Source organism: Micropterus salmoides, unplaced genomic scaffold (assembly GCF_014851395.1).
Source record: "Micropterus salmoides isolate LMB-PRFRI ecotype aquatic unplaced genomic scaffold, ASM1485139v1 Ms_hic_scaffold_16, whole genome shotgun sequence".
In the NCBI taxonomy this organism is placed as follows: Eukaryota; Metazoa; Chordata; class Actinopteri; order Centrarchiformes; family Centrarchidae; genus Micropterus; species Micropterus salmoides.
The window spans coordinates 23645717-23660444 of record NW_024040707.1 but is presented as its reverse complement, the minus strand read 5'-3'; the positions used below and the strand labels follow the sequence as shown (position 1 = coordinate 23660444).

General features: G+C 41.4%; 1 protein-coding gene across 3 annotated transcripts; it reads left to right on the top strand.

Annotated features, from left to right (window-relative positions):
• Nucleotides 1-261: 261 nt before the first annotated feature.
• Nucleotides 262-14067, top strand: zgc:136971 (S9 family peptidase). Of its 3 annotated transcripts, none has more exons than XM_038722992.1 (22): nucleotides 270-412; nucleotides 506-632; nucleotides 1705-1840; nucleotides 2507-2582; nucleotides 2682-2757; nucleotides 2934-3046; nucleotides 3166-3300; nucleotides 3536-3627; nucleotides 3949-3986; nucleotides 4076-4197; nucleotides 4285-4345; nucleotides 7065-7159; nucleotides 7576-7627; nucleotides 8393-8496; nucleotides 8618-8750; nucleotides 8895-8978; nucleotides 9108-9188; nucleotides 12614-12702; nucleotides 12862-13055; nucleotides 13144-13246; nucleotides 13517-13623; nucleotides 13779-14067. In XM_038722992.1, the coding sequence occupies exons 2-22, from the start codon at nucleotides 515-517 to the stop codon at nucleotides 13876-13878; spliced, it is 2109 nt and encodes a 702-aa protein (XP_038578920.1). In that variant the 5' UTR covers nucleotides 270-412; nucleotides 506-514; the 3' UTR covers nucleotides 13879-14067. The 3 variants fall into 3 exon arrangements, with proteins under 3 accessions (XP_038578917.1, XP_038578920.1, XP_038578919.1); XM_038722991.1 differs by having other exon boundaries at nucleotides 272-419; XM_038722989.1 differs by having other exon boundaries at nucleotides 262-632.
• Nucleotides 14068-14728: the final 661 nt, after the last annotated feature.

Genomic DNA, 14728 nt, shown 5'->3' with positions numbered 1-14728 from the left:
AACTTCATATTTAAATTCATATTTACAAACTAAGACTCCCTCATACTGTCTGCATAAAACGTTAATGAAATCAATAGCTAAAAAAAGAAGAACCAACTATTATTATTATTATTATTAACTAACAATTTCCTCAGCAGTAACAACTGAAATCACGAGGATCAGGAATGTGATTTTTCGTGACCCTCTGCTGCCCCCCTGCGGTCACTTCCTTCTACTACAACCCTCCAACCTGAACCAAAGTGGTATCGTCCATTCATGAATTCAACATGGAGGCGCTGGTACAGTAAAAGTCGTTGTGAAATGTTGAATCAAGTCCAGGAGAGGCGTTAGAGTCATTGACAGAGTAACGTGGATACATTCATAAACAGCACTGCAGTAAACCGAGCCTGAACTATTTTAACCCTCCGAGCAGGTTTAACGTCAGTGCTTGATGCACGAGTTTTGCTCTTGTCAGATCTGCTCGTGTTGACCGTGCCAGTGTGACAGGTCTGTGTGTGTGCGACAGCAGGCGCAGATGGACCCCGGACAAATCACCGGGGTGTATGGAGAGGTCAGCGGGCTCCCTGCACCTGTTTCTGCTCAGGTGAGTGAGGAGCAGCTCTCAGAGCTCCGGATCTACACTGTGGCCGCAGGTGAGCTGCTTGTTACCGCCTCTCTCTGCCTCTCTCTCTCTCTTACACACACACACACACACACACACACACACACACACATTATTACTGGTGATTTTGCAAACGATTTGCAAAGCAGAGGGTTTGCATTAGTGGTGCTGCCTACACTTTATCACTTTCAACAGTAAGTAACTGTGGTAATTCAAGATCTGAAGAAGGTTTCTATTTTCAGATTAGTTGCAGCTGTCATTACAGATAGTACACATTGTAGTTAGGAAAATACTTCAGTTAACTGCAGTGTAATCTCAACATATTAGTCAGAATCTGAGAGGTCAGAGAGTTGTTGGAAATCGTCCTCTGGTAAAGATGACTGTCCCAATCATCAGCCAGTAGTTGTCCAGAGATCTTGTTTTCCTCTGATAATCACATTAACCTGAATCAGAAGAAAATGAAAGATCTCCTCAAAAGCAGCCACCATGAAAACAATCCACCTGATAGCACCATGAAAACAAATGACTTCCACCTCCAGCATTTCTTTGGATTTCGTGACAGCCTGCTGGTCAAAGACACTCTGGCACTGATACTAGTGATCTTGTATTAAAGGTTTTAAAAGGTTTAGAGAGTAAACCCATCTGTTTGTCTGGAAGAAGACTATTTAACCTGGCTGTTTCTTTGTTGGACAGTGTACATTGTACAGTACACTGGATTGTGGTTTGAGGGAAGGACACTTATGTTCTCTTCATAAGACTTCCTGTCTCTGCTGATTCAAGCAAATCAGTTGTTTAAATGGCCTACACAGAACATAAATAATACAAAACATTATATAATATAACATGATTTATTTCATGAAAATGTGGATTTCATTTTTATCAGTCATTAACAACATGGACAATAAAACAAAAACATTCAGGTTAGCAAAATAGCTTTGCTTGCATCAGAACCTTTTTCTTGTTTATGCCACCACATGAATCACATTCATTTAGACTTTAGGTCCATGCCCATGATTGTATCATGCAGGTGTGGATAATTTAAATAATTGAGTGTCTCCTTATTTAACCCAAGTTGGAAAACTTCTCACTGTGTCCACATCCAGAGTGGAGTCAAAGCGACCTGGTCCGTGGCTCCAGACTTCGCTACTCGCAGCAGTGGACTCTGATAACGGACTGCAACGACCACAAGAGCATCAGGACTGTCCTCCCACCAGGGCCCTGTGTACCTGTGTCTGGAGAGTGAGTGCGTGCAAACACACACACACACACACAAAATACTGTGAGAAGGCTGATTTGTTGTTCTGCCGAATGACCCTCATACTCAACAGAATGCTCATGTATTACTGGACAAAGCCACCCCGCTGGTTTGAATGAAGAGCAGTGAAGCCAGTTTTGGACCAATAAAATACTACTACAGGGCTGCTTCCTGTCGGCACCAGCATTTACTGCGCATGATCGCGCAGCATAACTGTGGTTTAATGACGTAGAACAACGGCAGAAACGCCGCAATTCTGGTAGCTGAGCTGCGCCAAAAAAAAAGTCCCATGGCTCAGTGTGTTTGTCTGACTCGTCACTGATTAATCAGCCCACCTACGACGCTAACCTGCCAAACACCAACGCAGCGTCACTGATGGCGGAATAGTGTTTTAGATTGCCAAGAGTTTATAATCTAAGTAATACGGTTATATCTCTCATGTACGAAATGGCTTTGTTTCGCTCTCACCTTGCTGCAATGATGTAGAAGTGTGACATCAGGCCACACCCACCAGCACCCATCAGTTATGCTGAGTGTGGTCAGAGGTGCGACAGACTGTTCAACTTTGAACCAGGAAGTGCAGTGAAACGTTGCTTTTGAGCCAGGCGTTCAGTTTACTGAACTAATCAGTTTTTATTTCTGCTCTTCAGGTTACTGAGTGGACGCTCTCCCATTCAAGGCCTGAAGGCCATTGTCAGGGAAACAGGTGGCCACCAGCTCCTCGAGGTGAGAAAAACAGGCCACAGTATTCTGTGTAAGGATATCATTTGTATCAGTGTTTGAGCATTTGAAAGAAGGATGTTGTTCGTGGTTGTTGCTGTTCAGATATGGGACCGCCACGGCCTCAGGAAATGCCTGAACCTGACCGCTCTCAAGAAACATGGCACAGTGTATGATGACTGTAAGACACATGTTTCACATTTTTACACGCATTTTTTTTCTTATTTCCCTCAAAGAAAAATAAATGTCATGTATCATCACTCAGAAAATCTGACCTGAACACTTACATTTTTGTGAAATGTGGGCTATTACGCCCTGCTATCATGTGTTTATATAAACACTTATTGGTGTTTCCAGCCCAGTTTGGCTGTCTGTCATGGTCCGAGTGTGAGAACAAACTTCTGTATGTAGCTGAGAAGAGCAAGAACACATCAATAGAAACGCATGATGGGGAATCTGCATGCAGGAAGGTATTACACACACACACACACACACACACACACGCACAAAACAGAAGATTCCTGTCATTAACTACACAGCAAAGTGTTAATGTATACATGTCACTTATTTTGCTTGTGTGTGCAAACAGGACAGGAGTATGTACTGTGAAGACTGGGGCGAGGCTCTGACCAGTAAGAGCATTCCGGTGATTTGTGTGGTGAATCTGCAGAGCGGCTCTGTCAGCGTGCTGCAGGGCGTCCCGCCTGATATCTCACCTGGACAGGTGAGGACAGAGAGGCTGTCATTTACTTCAACTGACACTGCAGGATTTAGATTTTTTTGAACTGTTAGTGCATGAAGATAAAGTGTGAGTTCACTTTCCCAGTGTAAATTCCAATGAAGACAAACTAACATATGCTATTTGAAGGTTTTTTCTGTAATTAACTGTGTCTGTGTGTGTGTGTGTGTGTGTGTGTGTGTGTGTGTGTGTGTGTGTGTGTGTGTGTGTTCTCCTCCAGGCTCTGTGGGCTCCAGGCAGTCAGGCGGTGTTTTTTGTCGGTTGGTACCACGAACCGTTCAGACTCGGACTGAGGTTCTGCTCCAACCGCAGGTTGGATAACTGCTTTATTTTCATAGTTTAGATAATATCCGTCAATTACCGTTGTTGTTATTATAGTATGTTGGAGGCACGGGAGGCAACTTTCTTGTGTGAAATATGCAGTCGAAGCTAAAAAGGAAAATGGCAGCAGCCACATCTGAAAAAGCAGAAAATATTAAACATTGTTTCTGTTTGCAGTCACCAAAAAGAAAACGTAGTTCACTGAGTCATGGAAAAACACAGTTTATTTTTACAGCAGGCCTCAAACTAAACTGTGTAAATTATAGTTTGCAGTTTCCTTCAGTGTCTCTTTCTCTTAAAATTGTGTTTCAGGTCAGCGTTATTCAAGCTCGACCTGGATGGAAACTGTGGTGAGCACACTGTCTCTGTCTCTTTGTAAATGACTCAATCTCACACTCTGCTCATCTGATCCCTTCACATCCTTCTCCCTCCAAACCAGAGTGTCTGTCTGGGGACAACCTGTCAGTGTGCTGTCCCAGGCTGAGTCCAGACGGGTCCACGCTGATCTACCTGCAGGGTCAAGTGTTTGGTCCTCATAACCAATGCCTCAGTCTTCAGCAGGTACTCTGTGTGTGCATGTGTGTGTGTCTTTGTGCATGCGTGTCTGTGTTCTGCCTTCTGTAAATAGCGACTCTTAATTGTCCACAGTTGGATCTGAAGAGCGGGAAGACATCCACACTGCTGGATGTTGTCAACAGACCACAGACTGGTAGGTCACATACTGTTAACACACTTTCAGGGTCCCCAGAGGATGTGTTCTACTGACTTTGGTGATCCTCTAGCGCCACTGTGAGGTTGACTTTTGTGGTTTTGAGTGAAATGTCTCAGCATCTATTGGATGGATCCTCCCCAGGCTAAATTGTAATAACTTTGGTGACACTCTTTTCATCTTGCGCCATCATCAGGTCAAAATTTGAATTTGTCTTTAGTGCTAATTAACACAGGTTAGCGTGCTAATTAACACAGGTTAGCAGGGTGCTGTCTCATCCATGTGATTGACTATTTACATCTCACCCCTGTCCATGGGAAGTTCCCTGTTCTTCTTCTATGGTTCCTCCTCAGTCTACTGACCTGGGTATTGGCACCTCCTATTGTCCCTCCTTGTGCCTAACCCTTCACTAGTTCACCTGTCTATTCAGGATATTGTAACAAACAGGCTTGCCCGTGCTTTGCACCACTAAGCAGGTTAAGAAGAACGATCTTCACTAAATAAACTGTACCACTGTCCCTCCCCACAGCCATCACACCAGCCAGATATGTTCCATACAGTGCCTCTCTCTTAAACAGAACCTTTACCCTGAATGATTTGATCACATCTAATAATAATTAGGAGACCTGGGGACTGCTGCCATTTAGTCAACCTGTGCCCTCCAGACTACAGTTACTTGAACTCCCCGAGGTTCATGGGCCGTGCTGGGACCACTTTTTGAAAGCATCTGCTAAAAGTTTTCTGAAAATTAGCTTGCAACAAGAAACGTTAAATAACAAATAAAAATTCTATGAGAAAAGGTACAATTGGAAAACATGAAATTCAATGTAAATATAGAAGACAAAGATCTGCCTTGACCAAAAAAAGTAACTTAGGCTAAAAAAAACAAGCTGCTTGTTACTGTATTATTTTCAATAATATTTATATATTCTGAATTGTCACAGGCCACATGAATTTTGTTTCCCTTCATATAAATAAAGACATTTCCACGGTAATTTGTGCAAAAATGTTGTCCAGAATGCAGGAAATGAAGGGTCTTATTCTCATGACTCCAGTATCGTGCATTATCACGTCTCATGGACAAAGTGACGCCCTTGACAATGTCAATGATCCGTCTAACCATTTTGCCACCACATTTATAAACATTACTGACTCGTTGAACCTGATGCAGCATGTCTCTGGTTCTACTCATAACCGAGGCCACACCCATAACCTCTTATTTACTTTAGGCCTGACTATAATCTCCCTTTCACTGACAGACCTTGTCTCGGATCACAAATGTTTTAATCTCCTTCATTCAGACTTCTCCTCAAGTTCTGAGGTGACCAGTATGTTCCCCGCATTTTTAATAACCACTCTGCTCTGAAGTTCTCATCTATCTTCTCTGATTTATATAATTTCCCAATTCAACCTTCTAAAATTAAGGAACTGATCAGTAATTTCAGTAACCTGTGTTCTACAGATATAAAGAGGTCCCTCCTGTCATTGGCCCCTCTGTTGTGTCCCCGACCAATTTAAGATCTGCATCCAGCTGCTTAAAAAAACCTGGCCTATCTAAATATCCTTTAATTTCCAAAGTACTTATCAACCGACTAAATAGTTGTGCTGGTATTACAGGGAAAGCCCTAGAATGGTTTGTGACACTTTTTGGTCTCAGTGGGTAACTGTGTCTTCATCTACTCGCCTGTTATACAGGGTGCTTCAGGGGTCCTCTGGCCTATTCTTTTCTCCTTGTATATGCTTTCCTTGGGCCAGATAATCAGTCGCTTTGGTTGTATATCCTATCGTTGGTACACGGACGACACTCAACTTAATGTTTCAGTAAAACCAGATGACTTCAGCGCCCTCCCCACAACTGTTTAGCTGCTATAAAGGAATGGATGTCACTAAACTTTCTTCAGCTTAATTTGGACAAAACTGAGCTTTTCAACGTTGGCCCTGAAAATGCTGCTATTGTACAAAATGGCTTCTCTCCTGCCTACACATCCCAACTACTAAGCCCTTACACCACCTAGCACTCTCTTAGGTCATCTAACCAAAACCCGTTGGCAATACCGTGTGACAAATGTAAAACCAATAGCGATTGTTCTTTTGCTGTCCTAGCACCCAGACTCTGAGGCCATCATTAGATCAGCTGAGTCCGTTGACTGTTTCAAAAAATAAAAAAAATAAAAAAACACTTCTTGAGGTTAGATTTTCTAGAACTCCAAAGGTGGGCTATGAGTGGTGTCCAGCAAGTTTTACTTACTTACACTAAATCAAGATTGTGAATATGGTAAATGCATGCTAAACATCAGCATTTTCATAGTGAGTAAAAGGGGATGTCTAGAAATGTGGCTTTTGTACAGAGTTTTGTGTGTGTATACTGAAATACAGAAATCCCAAATGTATAAATAATACAAATGATATTTTAAAACCGTAATTTTCTTCCTATACAATATTAATGTCCCTTTCCAGCTAGCAAGGCACATTTCCAAATTGGCACCTTCTCATCATCTGCATTAATCACTTGAATGTACCGCAGGTTGGCACTATACAATAAAGACCTGTACAATATCATACATTTATATTATTATGTTTATCCAGAGTATTTTGTGCATTATTCATGAATTTCCAACAAAGCGAAGCAGGATAAAGGGGCAAATGTAGGAAGAGTCCTCATTTAAAAAAAAAAAAAAAAAGCAAACAAATTATCACAAATGATGTCTCTTTGTTTCAGGTGAGTTTGCAGGTGTGTATGAATCTTTGCCGTCTTGCTGCTGGTCCGCCGACAGTCAGAGAGTGGTGTTCAGCAGTGCCCGCAGAAACTGGAAGGTAACAACCACAAATTTAACAGTTTGACATCACTAATTAACATAGGTTACTTTATCTGTGTAGTCCGTACACAAGCTGTAGTAAAACCACAACATGTGTTGATCAGTGAGCTTTAAAGGTTCTAGGTGGACTTTGTGACCTTTGGGCAGAGCCTGGCTAGCTGTTTCTCTTGACTTCTAGTCTTTATGCTAAGCTAAGCTAATCAACTCCTGGCTCTTGCTACATAATCAATACACAGATATTAGTGTTCTCATTAAACTCGGACAGAAAGTAAATAAGGGCATTTATCATAATAAAAATACCTGAAATAGACAGGTTTTTTTTGCATTTTTGTAAATATATTTGCTTATTGTTTTGTGTTTGCCACATCATCAAAGACACTTTCCATGACTCATTTACTCTGTCTTCTCTCTCAGGATCTCTTCATGGTCGACAGAAGATCAAACAAAGTTACCTCCCTCTCTGATAGTAAGAGTCCTTCATCTCCTCCTCCTCCTCCTCTCTCTTTTCTGTCCTCATCGCCATCTCTTCTTTTCTCTCCGTTCTATCCACCACCCCTCTCTCCTCTGCCTCCTCCCTCCCCCTCTTGGCTTCCCCCTCCTCCCCCATCTCCTGCTATTCTTCCTTTTCCTCCCCCTCCTCCTGCAGTTCCTCTGTCATCTCCTCTTCCACCTACTCCCCTCTCCCCCCTTCTTCCACCCCCCCCTTCTCCTTTTCCTTCCCTTCCAGTTCCTCCTCCTCCTCCTCCTCCTCCTCCAGACCCTCTTCTTCTTAATCTTCTTCCTGATTCTCCTCCCCCCCTTCCTCCTCCACCTTCTCATCTTCATCATCAGGAGCACAAGAAAGAACAGAAAGGTACGACAAGACCAACAGCCTTAATGTTGCTACCAACAGCCTATTGTGGGAATTTCAAAATAAAAGTCAAAAGTTGCAGAAACACTGCATCAACAAACACTGTGCACCAAAGACACAACACAAAATTAAAGACAAATCGAATTACAGATTACCGCATTTCATCATAAAATCACAATTTTATTTCAAATGCATCTTCTACAAATTTAATCTCCATCTGTGATTTGTATTTACAAAGGCTGGACACAATCTCATCAAGACCTGTACCATTTAATATGAGCGCACCAATTCAAAAGCCCTGTATTTCTGCGTTTGTTTCTACTCTATCATGTCTACCATGTTCTGTCTTCCCTTCATCGCTTCTTTCTCTCTCTTCTGCAGGTCTCTCTGATGTTTCCAGAGTTTTTGGCAGTTGGAAGCTGCTAACAGTCCAGAAGGACTTGATGGTCGTCAGCTGCTCCAGCCCCAACACACCACCCACTCTGGTCAGACAGCACTATGCTAAAATACTGTTTGCTGTATTGTTAAACAAGATTAGTTGGATGAAAAATGAATTTTCATGTAATGTCTTTGTTTTTTATCGACCACGTGTGTGTGTGTTTGCAGAGGGTGGGTTTCCTCCCCTTGTCAGGTGAGGCTGTGACCTGGCAAACACTGCAGCAGCCTGTCATGACCTTTGACTTCCACTGGACGGTTCTAGATGTTACACCTCCACCAGAGGAGAACAACTCGCACTACTGTGAGCATGAGACACACACCCACATGCACAGAGTGGGTCAAAATGATCATGATCAATCACTCCTTCAATATAAAACTCACTGTGATGCCCAATTTTATTACTTTTTGTCTTTCTCTCTCATTTCATATGTCTCTCTCTCATCAGCTGGTTTAGACTTCGGGGCTGTTCTGGTTAAACCATCTTGTCCCCTCCATGAAGACAAAATACCTCTGGTTGTCTTCATCCATGGTATGTGTTTACTTCACTTATAGCTGTATTTCTGTATATGTGTTTATATGGAAACACACTGACACATTACTTAATTTTGTTAAGTGTCTTTTATATATTAGTAATTTTTTTGTTTGTTTGCTCCCGCAGGTGGCCCTCACTCCCAGTTCCCAGCAGAATGGAACAGCACCACAGCCGGACTAGCTAAACTTGGCTTTGCAGTGCTCATGGGTGAGACGCCCGTTTCTCGCTGACACACACATATACAACACTGGCGCACTTAAAGAATTTGTTTGACATTTTGGGAGAATTGATTTATGCTTTTTTCTCCTAATATGAAAACATGTTAACACCAACATACAGGCCTGAAAAATGAAAGACACCAGGAGAGCAATTAAATTTATTGTTATTATTATTTCCAAATAGGAAAGCGTAAAGAGTGGAAGCAGGGAAAAGCTAGTCTGGCTCTGTCAAACGGTAACAAAATCCACTCCCCAGTACCTCTGAAGCTCACTAGTGAACACATTATATCTTATTTATTTTGTACAAAAACCAAGGGCTCAAAACAGTATGTTGTGTTCTGTTTTTATGTGACTTCCTAGTCTTGGAGTTTTTGCTGGTTGCCTGGCAATTTCACAGTGACAGTGACAAGAGATATAGCAAGTGAGCTTGAGAGGTGTTGATAGGTGGATTTTGTTTTGTGCTTGGACAGAGCCAGGCTAGCTGTTCCCCCTTTTCCAGTCTTTGTGCAGCACAAAGCCAGAAGATTTTATGTTAGTACAAAATGAGATGAGTAACACTTTTGTTGTCTAACTCTAGGCAAAAAAACAAATATTATACTCCTTATACTACTGTATATATAAGCTAGGACTCATCACTTTTGTTTAAACATCTGTGGATCAGAGTTTATTTTTAAGCTTAAAATCCATGTAGAAATCAGATTTTGAAAATATAATTTGCTGCGAAATCACTTGTTTCACCATTTTATATTAGAAAGTGATGAGGACAAATGCTATGTCTACTCCAGGCCATCCAATCCCATGGTGTTTCCAATCGCTGTTATGCAGATGACACACAACTATATGTCCTTCTTCAATCTAGTAACTCCAGCAATATACAGTAGATAATCTCGATGCTTGCCTTAGCGATGTTACATGCTGAATATCAGAAATCTTTTAAAAACTGAATGATGACAAATCTGAGGTCATAGTCTTTGGTCCAACACTTTCTACCAGCCTGCTTCAAAGGAAGCTTGGTTCGCTAACCAAAAAATTAAACAAGGAGCCAGAAATCTTGGTGTTATTTTTGATGCAGGTCTAGTGCTGCCCTGGTTGTTTGCTTGGTGAGTATCTGAGAATTGAATGAGTGGACGGTTTGTTGAAAAGTTAAAGCCCAGGACTACTGCACATTTGGGACAGAATGCAGCAGTTTTCTTCAAAGCTGCTCTATTCACCATGGACTGTCACTGGGGTGGTGGAGGAGGTCACTGGTGAAGGCTACCGACACCACCACTGTTCCCAACCTAGGGTACGAAATAAGAGAGCCGGTGCCCTGGTGACACCTGGCATAAACACTGCTGTCTGCGGCATTTCATAATTGTCTAATGTCAGAGTCCTGGCTAACAAGTTGGATGAACTGTCCCACTTCATCATTTCCAGACAGGATGTCTCTGTCTGCTTTGTAATATGCTTCACTGAGACTTGGCTCAACGAGGGAATGCCTGACTCAACTTTACACCTAAAAGGGCTTCTTCCTTCACCGAAACGGAGGGGTGGTGGAGTCTGCTTTTATGTGAACCATAGGTAGTGCACCAACACTAAAATACTTGTGGGTCATGCATCTACCTACTGAGGGAATTCTTAATCATCCGGGAGATTCTTGTTTTTTCACAGATATTTTGCTGAGCAAAGTCCCTGCATGTTATAAATCTAATGCTTTTATCCCCGCTTCCAAGAAATCTAATGTTGAGTCTGACTGATTATAAGCCTGTCTTTGAACGACTTGTCTATAACCATTTAGACAATGTCAGCTTAAAAAGTTAAAAGAAGGCGATGCTGCACTTTTACAGGGCTACTGTGGAGAGTGTAACACCACCCAACACAACTGCCCTTCAGAGGGGACAGTTAGAAATAGTACGCATAGGGTTTAAGATTATCAGCAATGGCTTTCCTAGGGTCTCCTCCATAAGTGCCACATGTATTAGACGCAAGGAGACGCAAAGTTGATCACCGACCTCTCACAACCTGCTAGCTCCCTCTTTAAACCCACAGGAAGGAGGTTCCAGAGTTAAAAGTGCTGGACATCTCGTCTCAAGAACTGTGACAAGGTTATCAAAATCGCAATATGGCATGCTGCAATTTTCAAATAGTAGGAGGCACAATATTTAAGGCAAAATGTGTGTCAGAAAACCATTTTAAATTAAATATTGTCATGCTGCAGAGATGTCCTGGCCTACACGTCATATTCTACAGACTTAAGAAAACATCTTTGTTTGGTACAGATCCCCTTAATCACACCAGAATAATTTTTTAATGTTTTTCAATGAAAATGAAAATAATGATGTAAAAATAATCATTCCCTCTAATATCGCAAATCATATCACAATTGCAATATCAGTCAAAATAATCACAATTAGATGCTGAGGCAGTTTGATACTTGAATTTTGACACACAAGCACTTGTAGTCGTAGCGCAAGTATTAAGCCAACAAGCACTCTAAAATGTATGTAGATGCACAAAGCACTTTAGGACTTGTAAGTATGTCTGAATGTATAAATGTGATGACATGTGACATGATGCACGTTTTATCTTGTGTGTGTTTTGTCTTTGTTTTTAAGAACTGCACTGCAAATTCCCGTCAATGACGTTGATATTGTATTGTGTGTTAATAGCGTCATACAGTCATGCTTTTTTCAGCGACAATTTTGTCCTCTATGGATTTACATATGATTATCCATGTATTTATTTTTTCCTGCCTTGATGAATGCACCGTACCGATATCAGTCAGAGCTCCTTTCACCGACTCTATCTGGTCTTGCACTACTGCCCAAATTTTACCAGGCACCCAAAAATACGAGCACATTACTGTTGTATGTTAAAGCACTAAATGGCCTTGCTCCAATTTATTATATTTATTGATATTTATTGACTCCCTATGTGCCTGGTTGTTGGATGCAGCTCTGCTGGTTGGTACTAGGTCCCGGCTTGTGACCAAAAGGGATCAGGCCTTTGCTGCTAGAAACCCCAGTGTGGACCACTGCCTACCGAGATAAGACAGGCTACATCACTAGCGTCTTTTCAATCCCTTCTAAAAACTTATTCTTTTAGAAGTTATTAAGATATTTTATATTGCAGGGTTTTATCATTTCATATCATTGCCTTTCATATTTTTAAAACTGTAGTGTATCCCCTGTGTTTTATGATCCTTTCTTTTTATTTTGTCTATGTTTTTATCTTGTGTTTTTTTTTCATTTAAAATATGTGTAGAAAAGCAGTTTAATCTGTTTTTCTAAAGAAAATCTAGTTGGTTTTTTTTTGGGTGAAAACCAGTACATATCTGTAAAGTAAAACAGCAAGCCTCTTAAAATCACATTATCAAATGCTTTTCCAATTCACTTTTGATTTAGTTGTCTTCCCTCTTTTTGATTCTCTATCTAGTGAACTACCGGGGATCCACAGGGTTCGGCCAGGACAGCATTTTGTCCCTAATCGGTCAGATTGGAAACCAGGATGTAAAAGACGTGCAGGTAGTCCTAGATAGAGTGAGGTTGGCTCAGAGTAAAAAAAAATCAGTTCAGTGTTTGAAAATCTGGTGTTGCAATGATCAGGCTGACATGTATTTATCCATAAACAGCTCAGTGTCACCCCGGGACTGAAAATTATTTGACCTGAGTGTCTTTACCCAGATGGCCGTGCTTACTGCACTGCGGACGGACATCACCCTTGACCCCAAACGCTTGGCTGTGATTGGTGGTTCTCACGGGGGCTTCCTATCTTGTCATCTGATTGGTCAGTACCCAGAGTTCTACAGAGCGTGTGCGGCCAGGAACCCCGTCATTAATGCCGCTACTTTATTGGGTACAAGTGACATAGTAGACTGGTAAGTGCATACACAACAACTTATCCACACACTGCAACACATCCTAAACACAAGTTTGAATCTTCTTATCCTCTGTCTGTGTTTCCAGGCGTTACACCAGTGTGGGGTTTCAGTACTCATATGACCAGATACCCACTGCTGAAGCCCTGGGTGCTATGTTAGAGAAGTCCCCCATCACACATGCTGCTCAGGTCAGACACACACAGACTTTAATATAGTATTTATGGAATTATGGAAATCTGAACATTAGTTTTAAAGACATGGGACCTTGGGGCAGTTTTGAAATTTTAGTGGAACTAAAGCAAATGTCAGGAGTCCAGTTCATAAATAAACTGTAGTTGTGTGTGTAAATGGACCTTTTTAAGAATACAAGGACCTACAGAAACTTCAACATCTGAAGAAACTGACATGAAACGAAGTCTCTGATGGTTCAGTGCGTTCAGCTGTGTGTTTGTTTGTAGGTCAAGGCTCCAGTGCTGCTGATGCTGGGGGGCAAAGACAGGAGAGTGTCTCCTCACCAGGGTCTGGAGTTCTATAAAGCACTGAAGAGCAGAGCTTTACCTGTCAGGTACAACAGAGCATACATTAAATGCACCCAATAAACAAACCTTGACAATCTGATTCAACAGAACATATACTGGCATCCTTGTTATTAGGCTAATAATCACTAAGATTATTAAGACAGATTTTTAGCTCTGCGCATTGTTCTGTTTGTCCATCCAGATTGTTGTGGTTTCCAGAAGATGGACATTCTCTGTCCAGAGTGGACACACAGGCCGACTGTTTCCTCAACACAGTACTGTGGCTGCACCAGCATCTCTGAACACACACACACACACACACACACACAACATGATCATCCACATAAAAGAGGACAAATTATTTTACTATCACAGCAGTTGACAATCTTAAACACATTTATACCTTTTTAACGCATTCTCTATGTTACAGTGTACCTAATTTTGTAAAAGCATTTCCGTATCGAAGTAATAAAGAAATTCTTACAAACCTGTATTGATGTATGGATTTTGTCATGTTTGGTTACTCAGTGCCACATCTAAAAAGTATCCTAAACTATTAGTGTCACATTTATTATCTACACCAGGGGTATGCACACACACACACACACACACACACACACACACACACACACACACACACACACACACACACACCACACACACACACACACACACACACACACACACACACACAACATACTTTGCTATCATATTGCACATACCACCCTGCATGCTGCTACCTAAACACCTGTGTACTTATGTATTATTTTAAATACTCGTCTGTATATATTTTGCTTTCATTTTATTGCTCTTATTTGATTTTATTTGTTGAACTTTTATGCTGCACACTGCTGAAGTGCTGCTGAGCACAAATTACTATAAAGGCAGCCTGCACAATGTCCAGCAGATGGCATTCTCCCCCTGCCTTAACAGTTTTCCTTTTCTCTGATCATTTATTCCATGAAAAATGAAACCTTTTATCATACCAGGTTTATGATATGTATGTACACATAGCTACTGTATTTTAGATTTCTTAAGCAAATGTACATGTACATGGATGCATAAGTCTAAATGCATAAAATCAGCTAGGCATTAAAATCAGACACTCCGTTTCATGCAAGTATCAACACTCACTTTCGATCTTTCCTCACA

Excerpts from the sequence above, each read along its gene's own strand:
- zgc:136971 (XM_038722989.1), top strand. The coding sequence starts at position 515 with ATGGACCCCGGACAAATCACCGGGGTGTATGGAGAGGTCAGCGGGCTC. Across the intron at positions 3,047-3,165 it reads GGGAATCTGCATGCAGGAAG|GACAGGAGTATGTACTGTGA; the intron begins GTATTACACACA and ends GTGTGCAAACAG. Across the intron at positions 4,346-7,064 it reads TGTCAACAGACCACAGACTG|GTGAGTTTGCAGGTGTGTAT; the intron begins GTAGGTCACATA and ends TCTTTGTTTCAG.